General features: G+C 42.0%; 1 protein-coding gene across 1 annotated transcript in view; it reads right to left on the bottom strand.

The window, feature by feature from the left end:
• col24a1 (collagen type XXIV alpha 1 chain) overlaps positions 1–11,326 on the bottom strand; it is an 87,837-nt gene extending 76,511 nt beyond the window's left edge. The window contains exons 1-2 of the mRNA XM_026146179.1: positions 10,769–11,326; positions 3,695–3,762 (exon numbers count right to left, since the gene is read on the bottom strand). Of these exons, the coding sequence (XP_026001964.1) occupies positions 3,695–3,762; positions 10,769–10,821 (121 nt within the window). The 5' untranslated portion in view covers positions 10,822–11,326. The remainder of the gene's footprint in view (positions 1–3,694; positions 3,763–10,768) is intronic.
• Between the last annotated feature and the right edge of the window lie 3,723 nt (positions 11,327–15,049).

Raw genomic sequence — 15,049 nt, 5'->3', positions numbered from 1 at the left:
AGGTATTGGAAAAGCAATAAAACATGATATATTACACCACGTTATTATTCATGTAACAAAAACTAAGCCAGCATGCTGAAGTAAGTACACTGCTTCCATAGGAACTGAGAGGGTTAATAGCAGCTAATCAGATGCAATTGATGATCTGAACAGCAACAAGTGTGAGTACCTCTGTGAAAAGCAGATGTTTTGGCACTTTGTAGGTCTTTAGCATTCAGGTGTGTTAACACATTGCCAAGGAGGAACGACATCAGAAATGATCTTAAATGAGCAATAGTCAGTGCACCAGTTTAGCTAAGAGCGTGAGCATCCACATGCTGCATGGCCAGAAAGCAGCAGGTTTGAGTCGGACCGTGGCCCTTTGCCGCATGTCTTCCCCTCTCTCTCTCTTCCTGAGTTCATCTGTATTTATTATCCAATAGAGGCAAATAGCCAAACATTTTAAAAATATATGTCAGTAATTGTTGCTGCGCATCATTCTGGGAAGGGTCTTGAGGTAATTTTCAAACAAATGTGTGGAATCCATCTTCCCAGGAGTGGATAAATACTCCTGGAGGTCAGTCTGTGCAATACACAGAGAAACTATATAGACCTCGGTTAGTGTGTTAAATTTTACAGTTTATGACAATACAATTAGAAAAAGACTGAAGAAATATGGCTCGCTTGGAATGGTTTCAAGGAGAAAATGTCTTCCCGTTAAAAACCAAAGTTTCATCTGAACAAAACGCAAGACTTCTGGACCAATGTCTTTTGGCCTTAACGCACAGTACCACATTTGGTGTGATCCAAACACAGCATATCAGCACAAACTTGTGTAAGGGTGATGATTTGGGCTTAATTGACCAAAACTAAACAAGAACGTTCAGGAACCTCGATTTCCATGAAGTTCTTGTCTTGTTCTTTTAGTCAACCATGAACTCTAGAGCCCAATGCAGGCCAACTGCCTAACAACCCAATATTGCCTCCCACTATGTCGTGCAACAGAATAAAGGCAGAGCAACAAATCTACTACAGAATGGCTGAAAAAGAAAAAAATCAATGTTATGATGGGACCATAAAAGAGAATAAACAAGGAACTGAAGCAACATTGTAAACAAGGTCGGGCCAACGTTCCTCCACACTGATATGAGACTGAGCTCCTGAATCACAGGGTGCACTTAATTTTTAATTTTGTTTCATATACATGTGCTGTCGTTTATCTCAGCTTGTATTTACCTCATTCTAAGACCTGTTAAGAAGCAGATGAAACCCATTTCTGTCATACTGTTTGGGTGCCAGAGCAGAGGTAAAGAAAAGAAGACTACAGAGATAAAGACAATGTGCTTTCACAGCATTTTTAGTCATGCAGCTCTGATAGGAGGAGTATCTGTCTGCAGAAGATCTGAGCGCTCACTGTGATGTCCTCCACATTCACTGCCTGAGGTAACGTCAGACGAGATCCCAATTAATCTGTCTCATACGTTAAGACAAGGTGCTTTTGCGCTGTCTGTTCATTCCTCCTCCCCTCATTATGATGGATTGATTCTACTTGGAGCGGGCCATCACGTATCACCCGTGATACGTGGGGACATGGCGTTGCATGATGGCATAAGGGGAGGGACACTGCAAGAGGCAGTAGACAAGGCACATAAACAGTCTATGTGAGGACTAATCATGAGGTCAGCCTTAGATAAGACAATACTGCAATAGTGGAACAGACCCCAGGATATGACATTTTTATATTATTGCTTCAGTGCCTAATTCAACAAGACTTTACTCTTTCAAGAAAGTCAGACTCAGGGTGAGAGATGAGATTATAGTTAAAAGATCCCAAATCAATGTAGATCCACTGATAGAGCAGAGCCCAGCAAAAATAACAACTCTATCTATGATCACCTAACTTCAGCTCTTCTCACCTCCAATTCTTCTCATCCTTGTTGCTCTGTTTAAAAATAAAGATGAATATCACTTCACCCCCAACACCTGACCAGGTGAGGCACAGCTGCCAAAACATGCCAAGCTAAGATTTCCTCTTCCCATTGTATGTGCATTTCTGCCATGTACTTTACATTATGGGTGTATTTAGTATTTTCATTGATGGACCATAGAGATGCGAGCACTGAGTCAGAAATGTAGCAGGAGGGGAAAAAACAGAGAGGGAGGAAACAAAGGTACAACGGTTATTTATGCTGCTTTTAAATGCATGCCATGGCCCTGAGAGCAAGAGCGGGCATGTTAAGGAAGAAGGTTAAAAGTGATCAGAAGAGCAGCTAAAGAGGAATTCCTGTGTGCACTTGCTGTTCCTATATGTACTGTATGTGCTCCAAGATAAAAGCAGAAATAGGGTGTGATGTGGTTGAGCTGTATTATGAACAAGGCATCGTAAACATTAGAGGAGTTCTGTAGGAACCGTTCTGAAGGATCCCAGTTAACGAGTTCTTTAGGATCCCTAAAGAGTTTGTGGCATCAGCTGATGTAATTACTGGAAGCATTACAAGAATGAGTAGTTTGATGTGCATTTAAGCCACTTCCAGTGGTTTTATTTCATCTTAGCTTCTAACTTTTCCAGGAAAGATATGCTTACAGTGTAAATGTAAAGATACGCTACTTAAAAACGCATGTAATCCTAGTCTATGTGTTCTGATAGTAACCGTGTTTCTTTTCATTTAAAAATATGTTAATAGGAGAAGAATGACGCCAAAGTTTGCATATGTATATATCGGTTCTCATATATCGGTTTGTATATGGCTCATTTATTGACGATACTTACATTTTTCTGAGTAACAGTTCAATTCAAATTGATTTTATTTATATAGCACCAATTCATCACAACTGTCGCCTCAAGGCTATAGGAAGAAAAATCTTTTTTCTTAACAACTGTGTGTCAGTTTATATATTCTGTATTTATTTCCTGTTTCTGTCATTCTGTCTTGCCTCTGTTCTTTAGCATTTTGGTCCCATTTCTGCAGCTGCTGCTGGACTTCTTCTTTGACTATTATTGTGCAAGCCATAAAAAGATTCAACAACTCTTTATCCAGCTAGTTGCGATCCGGAACTGGGGCTGCTGCACTGAATGGGGGGATCCAGCAATGTCAATTAGCGAGTGCTAATCACTGCTGATTCTGTGTCTAGCCTACATTGAAATAAAAGTTTATATTTGAGTTGTTGTGTTTTGTTTTGTACTTAATGACTTTAAACTCACAATGCAATATGTAGCATGCTGTCTTGATTTAACATTTTAGTTTTAGGACCAAATATACCCGGCTACCTGCCATCACCAAGTACCAATATGATGTCAGTGTTCTCCCAAGAATTAAAATCTCCACACCATATAACATGGAATTTATTTGAAATCTCAGTCAGGAGGTTTTTATGTCAGGTAACAGGAGGCTAATGTTAAAACAGAGTCACTGACAAGCCATGAATGCAATAAATAGCAGACACCCCACTCACTTAATGTGAATAACCTGGCTCACACCTGATCGGCTTCAATAGGGCCCCTGCAAGTGTTACATAGCATCACTTTTCTGTTATTGATTTGAGTGGGGTACAGACAGGAGCTTTTATACCGTCTATATGACAAATGTCAGTGAGTCACATGTCCTAGTGACAAGGGGGGGGGGGGGGGGGGGGGGGGGGCATCTAATAAAATGCTTTCATATAATAAAAAAAAAAATGCTGACTTTTAGTCATGCATAAGTGTTCTGTTGCTTACCTTGAGCTGCGTAATCTTCTCCAGAGAGTGCTGCTGAGCATACTGACAGGAGCAGGAGAAAGTTCCACCTAGATGGACAAAACAAAGATCAGTTTCATGACTAGTTGTTGGGTTTGTCTCTCTGACACTTTTTAAACATACAGTCACATCTTTATTGATGCTAACAGCGGAGCATGGCCATTTGTAATTAGCATGGCTGTGAATGCTTATAGTTAAGGTGATCAGGCGACCCTGAACTCTCCCTTAGATATGCTGCAATAGGCCGAGGCTACTGGGGACTTACCATCATACAGAGTGTTTCTTCTTAAGTCACCTCTCTGTGTTTATAGAGCACTTTGCATTTAATCGCTAGTTATTATTAATCTCTGACTCTCTTCCACAGTGCGTCTTCTGCCTTGTCTTCATCCATTCACCCCCAACCGGTCACTGCAGATCGACACCTCTCCCTGAGTCTGGTTCTGTCAGAGGGTTCTTCCTGCTAAGAGGGAGTTTTTCCTTCCCGCTGTCACCAAGTGTTTGCTCATAGCGGGTCACCTAACTTCTGGGGTTTTCTCTGAAGCAAAATGAAGCACCTTAAAGTGAGTGTTGTTGTTGTATGGTACTATATAACTAAAACTGAATTAAACTGAATACTATTATGTTGCAATAGTCTTTAAATTTATAATAAAAGTACACAAAGCAGGACTTTACTGAAGCAATATAGTCAACGCTCAGCTTCCAAACCACCCCAGTATGTGAGCTGCCACAGTTTAAGAAACACTTTACATAATCTGATACTGCTTGGTGAGTTCAAATAATAATTAATGCTATGTAAATAATAAATAACATGCTTGTGATCTAATCATCACTTCAAAAAATGAGAGCTGAAGTTACATTATAATCATTTTGGTTCTGAAAATAGTGTCAGTTTTTTGAGAAAGAAGAGAAGAAGGAGAGAGCAACGAGACAGCAAAAGTGCTACTGGAGAGGTAACAGACAGCCAGATAAGGAGAATAAAATGAATCCTTGTCAAGTAATTAGCTGATAAGGTCTGCTTTTACATGAATCCTTTCGTTTACACTAAACAATCAAGAGATTCATCAGATAAATGATTCATTCACAAGAAAACATATTCATCCTCTCCTGTGGTAGATGATACTGAGTAGATATCACTAGTCGAAACAAGTAAAAACGAAAGCTGGAGCCCCTTAAAAGACAATGTGACTGCTCCGTTTCAAAAGCCGTTCCACTTTGACATTTTTATGCCTGAAGACGTAGTGACAAGCGATGAAAAGAATATTTGAGCATCGTGTTTTATCGTTTCCAGACAATGATGGATTTGATCTCCAAGGCACATGGTTAATAACAATTTGATGCTTTTTATGGCAAAGCAAGGACCATAAAGAGGCAAATGCCCCAGCCAACATTCACACAGGAGTTGCTCCTCCCCTTTTCATCTTTTTCAAGTTGGATCTCCTCTACCAAAAACCTTAAATATCCTGAAAAGCTACCAATACTAAAATATGTTCCATTCTATAACAGGCTTATGAAACAGTAAGTTATATATTAATCATACTACATGTTGTCATTTTGCTGCACAAGAGTCACATAACTCCACTCTTGACCCTCACTGACCCCCACCTCTAGATGGCACTCCCCACCAGACAGCTACAGAGGAAGGACAGCAGACAACACAGAACAGCCGGTCCTCAGCATCACTGTAAAACCTTCCTACCCAAAATTGTGCAAAAATGTCGTGCAAATTAGGTAAATTTGTTCACGTTAACTTTAGCTTGTCCAGTAATATTGTCCACTAAAATGCAGATAGGGTGCATATACATTGATGTGTCTAGAAATGTCCAGAACTACAGATCAGGCAGTCGAACATGTGTTATAAAGTCTTAATCTAAGGTAAGGTAACATTTGCTAACACTGTCACCAGTAAAGCTGGGGGGAAAAAGTATAAAAAGTATAAGAAGAAGCAGCTTAAAAAGAAGACAGAAAAGAAGAAGCAGTAACTCCAGTTTTAGTGAAGGTTTGATTTAAAGGCAACGCAAACAAAATACTTCACAGCACATTATCATCAAGGTTTTCTGGAATACGCTCCTTCAGTCATCGATAAAAACAAGAATCCAACTTAAATAAAGCTCCAGCACAATATCACCGTTTGCTTATTTATCCCCTCATGAAGTCATATTCATTCAACATTTTTCACCTGGTCGTCCCGCCTGCATTGGCCCTGCTCCTCGCAGTTTCAGAACCACTGATCTACAGTAAAGCTGGACATTCAAACCAAATCACATCAGCAGCCCTGAAAACAGTAACAGCTGCTTATACAACTTGTTCTGGCAACTGGTGTCATATTTTTCTCTGACACTGACACAGTGTGGTGGCTGTACAAAGTACAAGAGACAGTAGTCCTGCTATTTTAATATGCAGGGCGCCATCAGTCAAAGGTTGCTGTCACACCTTAATCCTGCAGGGACTGACAGCCTCAAGCAGCATGACAGGCGCCTTACAAACAAGTCTTTTTGGTGGCCTGTGAGCATGAGATTAACCCAGTGTGAGTCACTTTCTGACAGAGAGCCCCCACCCCCCACCCCAACTCCCAGACGGGAAGCCATACTTGCCCTGCAGAACTGAGTAATAAAATATAATCGAAAGCAGAAAAGAGGGGGAAGATTAAAAAGACAACAAGGGAAGAACAGAAAAGGAAAGGGCTGCCTTTAAGTAGAGACACCGTGAATGAGTGTGTCACCTGTTCCCCATTGAGAATGTGGTGCGACATTCCACAGCTGGTAACGCAGACGTATTCCCAAAGTCGGAAAAAGTTACAAAAAAACAAGTTGGGGGGGAGACATATGAATACAGTCATTCATCTACTGTGAGAGGATTACAGTGACATTTATAAGGGCAACGAGTAGCTGGTTCTGTTTAGACATTGGCAGCTTTTAAAAGTAGACCAAAGATAGAGGGGAAAAAACCAAATAAATCACTTAACGTTCCTTTTTAGAGTGTGTGGATCCATGTGACGCTGATTCAGACATTTTTTTTTTTGTCCTGCTGTCTGTCCCACAGTCTCTTGTTCGTGGCTATTTAAAGCATCTCTGAGGCTCTGTCACTGAGCACGTTCCGGCTATCGCTTCATCACATTTTTAGAAACAACTGGTGACCATTTCCCCACTTGCTGAACCTTGGTTTGGTGCTTTAACCTTTATTGTGACATGCAAACAGAATGGAAGGGATGTATCCGACTAATAAGAAAAACAGACTACATCCAATCTTTCATCAGAGGTGAATTCCCTTATATGTGACAGTACCGCTACGGCACGTTTCCCCGTCCTAGCAGTTAATGGAAAAGACCCCTGAAAGCAAGACAAAGCTCCCCAAACAGTGCTCTGTTGACGAAGGGAAATACCACTATGTGGGGAGTGGGTGTCATGTCAAGACTATAAATAATCACAACTTAAAGCTCCACTCTGCAATGAATCATTCCAGCAGTACCAGATCTTTCCTTTCTCCCCTTCAAAATTAGCTTGGATCCCTAACAATGGTTCATTCAACTGGGGAGAAGGCTGAGAGTCAAATGGAGAGGCAAAAAGCTCAATTACGCTTGGCAAATAGAAGCAAACCTATTACACTTCTGTTTATAGTCTCATAAGGAACTGGAATCTTTTTTTTTTCCTTTTTTTTAACATTCATCATTACTGTCAGTCAGGAGGTGAGCAGCGGCTTTCACGGTTCGTTGTTTACACGTCTAATTTACCAAATCAGTAAGTAACAGCGAAGCATGCAAAGCTGTTAATCTACACACACAGCTCTGAAATGAAACTTCTAGAGGATCTCCAAGAAACTGGAAGCACTAAAACTGCTGTTGAGGTGCGTTGGTGTGAAAAATCCAAAAGCTGCTGTGTTTGACTTCGCTTTGGGCAAAAAAGGTGCTCTGAATAGGACAATCTAAACAAACCTGATGAGACTAACCCTGACTCACCCGTCCCACTTTTCATAACCCCTGAAGTTTGCTGAAGCTCTTTTGGCACTCCTTGGAGGAGTCATTATTCAGAAGATTGAGGTTTATAGAGCATGACCTTGGAGCGTTTACCTAACCTCTACTGTTGTGTGACTTAGCTGAGCCCAGTCTAAAAATGCCATGGATGTCATAGCAGATATAACACATAAAATGACGCAGTGCCCCGAGGATCTGTTAAGACCCAGCATCACCCAGCATGTTACAGTATAAACCAGTTGAAATGTTTCCAAATGAGTGCATCACTTTCTTGCAAATCAGGTGTTCTGTTCCTGCATGTTTTGCTTTTCAATCTCAACAAAAAACATTCCTGGACACCATGAAGTCACTGATCTACTGCCAAAGAGTGTTCCCGCTGGCTGGGTTACAGCTTCAGTACCTGTACCCTTATCATATTAACTTCACTCTGGTATAACTAAGCAGGCTTGTTGTCCTCTCTCCAAATAGCCATCAGCAAAAATGATTAACAAATCAGCAGGTTTCCAGGATTGAACTGTCTAATAGTGGAGCGTTTGCAAAGGCTAGAAATGATAATGATTTCCTAACTGTTCCAAGCCACCAATGATTCCAAGCCATCATGAATCTAAGTGGACTCTTCTATAAGGAGCGTGCCATGTCTCTCCTCTAATGAGCATGGCTAACATTTGTCAGCTCACTCCAATGGTACTCGGAGTCAAGAGGTCACGGCAGACCAGTGTAAAGATTGACTGAGTTCACAAAACAGTGAGCAGACAAAGGCCCGTGAGTAAACTTCCACTGGCTTTTATTTATTTGCCCTTTCCCTGTTGCAGAGAAACCTTCAGATGTTAGGAGGGTTAAATACACTCACTCACACCGACAGGCCAAAATCCCTGCAGCCGGTGATTTGGGGAAGGTGAGTACACTCCAGCACGAAGGTGGAGAGGCTGTGATTGTAGCACAGAATAATTCAAAAAGGGTAACCTGAGCTGTGGGACGTGGAAGTCTTATTAAAGGCATTTATAGTGAGCTCTGCCGATTACCCAGATGAGCCAGGACATTGTTTTTGTAAAGGCTTTCCTGTCAATCTGTCCATTTTCCTAACTTCTTGTGCTTGGTTTGGGACTGGAGCACATCTAAGCTGACACTGGATGAGCGGCAGCATACACCCTGCACAGGTTGCCCGTCTATCACAGGCTGTTAAATTGTTGTGTCTATAAGGGTTCATAAATTATCTCAGATTTGAGCACCACAAATTAGAGTCTGCTTAGCTCCATTGCAGATAAACATAAGTAGCTGCTAAATACCATTAGATGGTGGGAACTTTGGTATTGTTGTTATCCAGTTATATTGAAAGCAAAGTTTGACATTTTCTTGCATAAATACTTATCCTATCATGCAGTCCACTACAACTTATACAGGAAGGCTTTTCTGTAGAAGCATTACCCTATAATGCTTCTACAGAATGTAACATGTACTAGGGTAGCCTCATAGGGAGCTACACAGTTTGTACTTTATGTAGTGACAGTAAAACTTAGTATCCCTCATGCACTCAGAGGCACAGTAGACATGTGGTACACTGAAAAACATAATAACTGGGTAAAACTACAGAACAATTAACGTTTTCAAATGAAAGCACTTCACTTCCTGTATGAATTCTTGCTGATGTTTTTCTGTATTTCTTAACAATGGACTGAAATTTGTACCATTTGCAAAAATGTTCATAAACTTCTGTAAAAAGACAAATAATGTGCTGGCAGAAAAACCCTTTATATTCTCTGCTTTTTTGTCCTTCTGCCTCATTGACCTGACAATAGCAAACTTCTGCTCACATTATCAACCACCTGGAGGTACCAACCTGTGCTGAGGAGTCAGCATGCACTCTCAGCCAGAGTGTATGTGAGTGGTTGTGTTTCTGCAGTGTTATAGTTCTAGCACTGGCAGCAATAGAACAGCAATGCCTGCAACAGTGGGTGATTGTCTGGAGCTCAGGAGCCAGTTAACCACTGATGCATACACACTAACTCTGTCTGTGAATTCAAGGGAGGCCACATTTATCCCCAGTCACCTCAGTTTTCCCCATAAGGCTCTCATATTCACTACCAAGGACAAAAAAAAAGGATCTCTTATAGGGTTTCAACTCTACTTTGTTTTACATCAAGCAACCGCTATCAGCAGAGAATAACAGAATGTCTTGTGATCTCAGATTTTGTTTTTAGATCATATCTGGAAGAGATTCATAATAGAGTACAGGCAACTTGGACTCACTTCTGATAGAAGAAAATGCTTTTCCTGTGAAGTACTCTTTCTTTCAAGAAGTGCACATTTCTGATGTTCCACAGACCCCAGCTGAATGTAGCAGGACAACAAGACCTGCATGCTAGATGTCAATAATGCACACTCCCATGAGGAATGTTTAGGGTTTAAGGGTGTTCATCTAAAGCCTTAACACGTTTACAGAGATGGACACATTTGCTCCTCTTGGGTCCTTCACATTTGCTTCTGTGCTTCTTCTAATTTATCACTTGCAGAATAAGCATTATTACTTACAAGACAGCCTCATTCATCCCCTTTCTCCATGGTTTACTGTTTATTCTTCAGCTTACTGGAGCTGTGTGAGTGGGTGCCAAATAAAAAGATGATATTGTAGCAGATCCTAGACTGCATGTTCACATGGTGGGATCAAAGCCAACTTCCAAAGCTGAAATGCATGGGTGTATGGAAAAGTACAGGTATCAGATGGGGATGGTAAAGCTTAACAGCAGCAGTCCGTGCACAGCTAGAGTGAAGCTAATATGCAGAACAAACAGGTCAAACGGATCGAGCTGAAGACATCCTAAAAAGAGAAAAACTACAGCAAAGCTCAGTCGTCTCGTGCTTAAACTTTCTAAAATTCTGAATAGTTTGTGCCACGTTTTGGTGCCACAATCGTGCAGCTCAGCTGCTGAAACTTGTTTGGTCAACTGGCGCCCTGTCAGGGAAACACGCCAAAGAACCTGAACAGAAATAAGTCTCCCAGTTGCCATATCAAGCGAAAACCTGTTCCGGAAACAGCTTCAGCGCATAGATAGTCTGACATCTGCAGAGTACTTAACCAAATGACCACTTACGTTGCTGCCGCGGAAACGTGTCCACTCCTTGTCCGTTGAGCTCCTAAATGCATTTGTATGCATTTGTCCAGGCAGCAGAGATCTGGGTGAAAACAGAATCACACTCAAGGGGATACCTGCACATGGGCTAACCTTTGGTAAGAGCCAAAGGAAGCATAAAGCGGACGGAGATAACTGCCACCTCAGAGTTTCCTCATCGTAGCTGCTGCAGTCCTGAGGAGAGGTCTCTCCAAACTCTTTCAAAACCAAAGCCTCAGTTCCTTTGCGCTCTGCGGCGCGCAGTGATCAAGCTACTTCTATCCAAAGTGGAGACGCGCAACAGTTGCATAGGGGGGAGAGAAGGACTTGCAGTGCAGCGAGTCGGTATGCACCAATGTAAACTTGACTGCTCTCAGGGATTCACAGAATTAGCACTCGACTTCTTCTTGGTCTCCAACACAGCAGATTCAGTTCCATGCGTCTTTGCCTCCAGGCGGTGGCTTCTGCTATGTGCCTTGACTTGCACTGATGCGAGGGGAACCCGTACTCAGCCCATCACAACCCCATCCTACCAGCTGGTGGTGTTGGATTTCACCGGTTACTGACTCGTGACATCACGGACGGAGTTTTGGCTTGAGCCCTTCAGTCACTCTTTGAGTGGAGTTTGAATGCTGCACTACCCTGCACGTTTTCAATATGTTTAGTTATAAAACGTTATAAAATGCACGTAAAAATTGTAAATCATAGACATACGCAAACCAACACAAAAAATAATGACGTAAAACAGAAAACATCAGATGGCATCAGTTCAAAATGTTATGCAATTACTTTACTTGACATATATGACACTGCGTGTAAGCTGAGTTTTAAAAAGAGCTTAATTTTGAAGCGGCTCTAATAGTATCACTAACACTTTACATGGCAGAATAAGTGAGCTTGAGTTAGTTGTAAGTGCACTTGATGCACATTCATAAGGAAATCGTCACAGAAAATGGGATTATTATGGTCGCCTGTTTCTGAACATACATCACACATCCAACATTCAAAGTAGAAAGCCAGTATCAATGAAATAATGATCACAATACTACTAAAACAAATAGCATGCAGTATCTTAAATCCACTAGTTCAATTTAAGTAAGTAACCTTTATCTTTTATACATTGACCATTAAACTGAAATTGGGCATTGGCTGGAAAAGTGAAAATATGCTGTAGCGTGCTCACAGTGTGCTGTATATATAAAGACTTGACTGCCTCCTGGCTGTAGCACAGGATTAAACAAATGATGAAAAAAAGAATTTTGATGTAATCAATAATGCACTCTCATAAAACAAAACAAAACGCTATGATTCAGCGAGAGAGTTAGACTGTTAGATGTGAATGTGGTTTATGAGCTTAGGTAGCATGCCATATAGTCTGAGGGCTTTTGATTTTGCGTCTGCTCCTTCTCCCGAGATTTACACAAGCACAGATTTATTAGGTGTATAAACTCCAGCAGTGTTTATAATGACACATTTGCTCCGGCACCAAAAATGCTCCTTTGTTTTGCGGTTTCCCTGTCCTAACGCTGCACAGAGTTCTCCTTGAAAATGACACCGTTTCCTCATCTCAACCATCGATTTTTCCAAACAAACAAGCTCCTACTCACTTCCACCATTTCCCACTCAGACTAACCCAATAACCTTGGACAAGAAGAGCTCTGTCACGACCCCCTCCCCGCCACATGCCATGGCATCCTCCTCTAGATGTCTGCATCCTCAGATCAGCCTGGACCGGGATTGAGTCCATATGGTTTGCAGTTTAGGGGCCTGGGAGACACGGAGCTTTTCCTGCCTCTAATTCCAGGTGGAGAACACAGGGTTTTTTAACCTGAAGACAGTTAAACAGCAGTGACAGTGAGCAGTTAGAATGCCCAAACACGGAGCAAGGTAAGAGAGGTCAAAGTGGCATGAAAACTCCAAGAGAGCCCATCAACCAGTGCAAACGACGACTTTCATAAGGATTTTGTGATTCCTGTAAACAAGGTGTCTGAGGCCCTTTGTGCTGCGGATGTGTGCCTGCAGCAGTGAGTCTACTCGCTGTCCCCCTTCTTCATCAAAGACAGTGTGAGGAGGAGGAAGCCCACACGGGATGGAGTCTCTCTCTGGCATTGCTATTACTCAGCATCTTCGGGTAGCGATGCTCTATCCAGATGTTTCACTTCCTCTCAACTTCCAGAGAAAGGTTCAGAGGTGCTGCTTTTCCAAGAAGGTTATGAATCAACGTGTTGAAGAAATAAACTTCATGATAATGTTGTAGCACAGGGCTGCTTGAGCTTGTTGACTGGCAGGAAAAGGTTCAAACTCTGTCACGGGTTGTTAATAAAACCTTGATAAAATCACAGATTTAGAGCCCGCCTTGCTGTGAGCGTCAGCGGTCCTTTAAAATCTTTTATTATAATACCAGAATTATTTACCATAAAATATCTTCACTTGCATGCAGAGCGCTTTGCAGCACACTTTTTAAGATGAATTTCGTATTTTTTTCCCCTTTACATGTGCAGATGTGTAGTAATCAATCCACTGTGTGCTGAGCACCAAAGTGTTAGGCCCGAATGAGTGAGTCAGATTCACACTCGCTTGTCTTTCTCCTGAGGAACGGGCAGATGTAGACGAGCGTACATGGAGACCCCCTGCCCCCACCCTCAAAACAAGTGTTCCTCTCCTACAGTTTAATAACTTATCCAAGGAAATGACCAGTTAGTGTTTAGACCAGTGCTCTCAAACACTTTTCACTTTCTTGGAAGCGCACAAAAGGCCAGGCTGGATCGTCATCACAGCAGTGTGTGGTTACAGACGATGATCAAGTATTAATGCACAGATTGCACGTGTCAATTCAAATGAACTTATTAAAAAATCACAGCTTTTCATGTTTTATTTAAAAAAATACATTTTGCATATGCTGGCAGCATGGTATTTGGAGTCTTTTGGACGCAGCACTGTTGCTGGCACCGCTCCCAGAAGCTGCATGGACTATCCCTACCTGCATGCTCATGTCTTGTCAATGATTTCATTTCCAGAACTTCCCCTTGGAAGGCCACGATCCAAATCACATATTCTGCTGCTCTGAGAGCGTATTGTCTTTAAGGTTTGAACATTTTATAGTAACACACCAGCTTGGAAACGTGAGGAGCGTGAAAAACCTTCGGCCTCACGAATGATTCTAAGCCCAGAGTCAACCATGGGTGGTTAAAGAGGAAAAATAAGACGGCAAAATCTCTGTGGTTTGGTAGAGCGTAGAGCAAAAACGTAAGCAGCCATTAGGCTCAATAAAGATGTGCTTTTGAGAGGCCACTGTAAGCACATTCTTCTCAACATAATGATCCAGACACGGTTGGTTAAGTGTGCCTCATTAGGTAAAGGGCTCATCAGTTTGCCATGAATTTAACTGGGAGGAGGGCGACCAGTCTAACAGCAGACTCTACCTGCAGACTGACGAGATGCTAAACTGGCTTCTCTCTCTAATTAGCAGACACGGCCCTGTGTAATTTCTGTCCTGTGTGCGTGTCATCGGCTCGTAGAGCTGTTATTTTGCCGAGCAAGGAGAGTGTGGGCAACAGCTGGGGGAGTGCGTAACAGATGGTGAAATACAGAGCAGTTGATAGTGGAAACAATGTTCCATGTACGAGTGTGCATGTGTGTGTGTGTGAGAGAGAGAGATTGTATTCAGTGAGGTGGTTTGTAGTGCTTAAGAGATCACGGGAAAGCAGTGAGAAAGGGGCCAGGGGAGTCCAGGGTGAAGGGGGTGTTTGGGCAGGGAGGAAGTGTAAGAGTGTGCAGGGAAAGTGAAAGTTGGGTTGGGGTCGAGTGGGCTAAAGAAGGAACACACACACACACATATATACACACATACTGCGCAGGGAGGTGCAGCGTCATGTGCAGCTTTTAATTTAGTGGTAAGCTCATGTAGGGACTATAGGCAGATTTTAAGGTGCAAACTCTTGAAACAATGCCTGGCGACTTGATGGTTCATCTGAACTCTATGTGAAGGGATCATTTTTAATTTACAAAACACTCACGAGGCCTTTAATCATTTATGGAGGGTGCACATACTTTATTCGTGTATTCAATGTAAAGAAAGCGCCAGAAAGTGGTCGTTTCTCATTTCTGATTGTGTGCCAGCATCATGGGTTTGCCTGCGTGCAATTAGTTTTGCAGACGCTGAGCAGAAGTCAACCAAGCCCACAAAAAACAAGCGTGTTTGTCAGCTTTTAAAAACCCCAGGCATTTACATGCAACCATAATCATATATTGCAACGTCATAAA

Source organism: Astatotilapia calliptera, chromosome 17 (assembly GCF_900246225.1).
Source record: "Astatotilapia calliptera chromosome 17, fAstCal1.2, whole genome shotgun sequence".
NCBI classification, from domain to species: domain Eukaryota; kingdom Metazoa; phylum Chordata; class Actinopteri; order Cichliformes; family Cichlidae; genus Astatotilapia; species Astatotilapia calliptera.
This window is presented reverse-complemented; position numbering and strand designations above follow the sequence as displayed.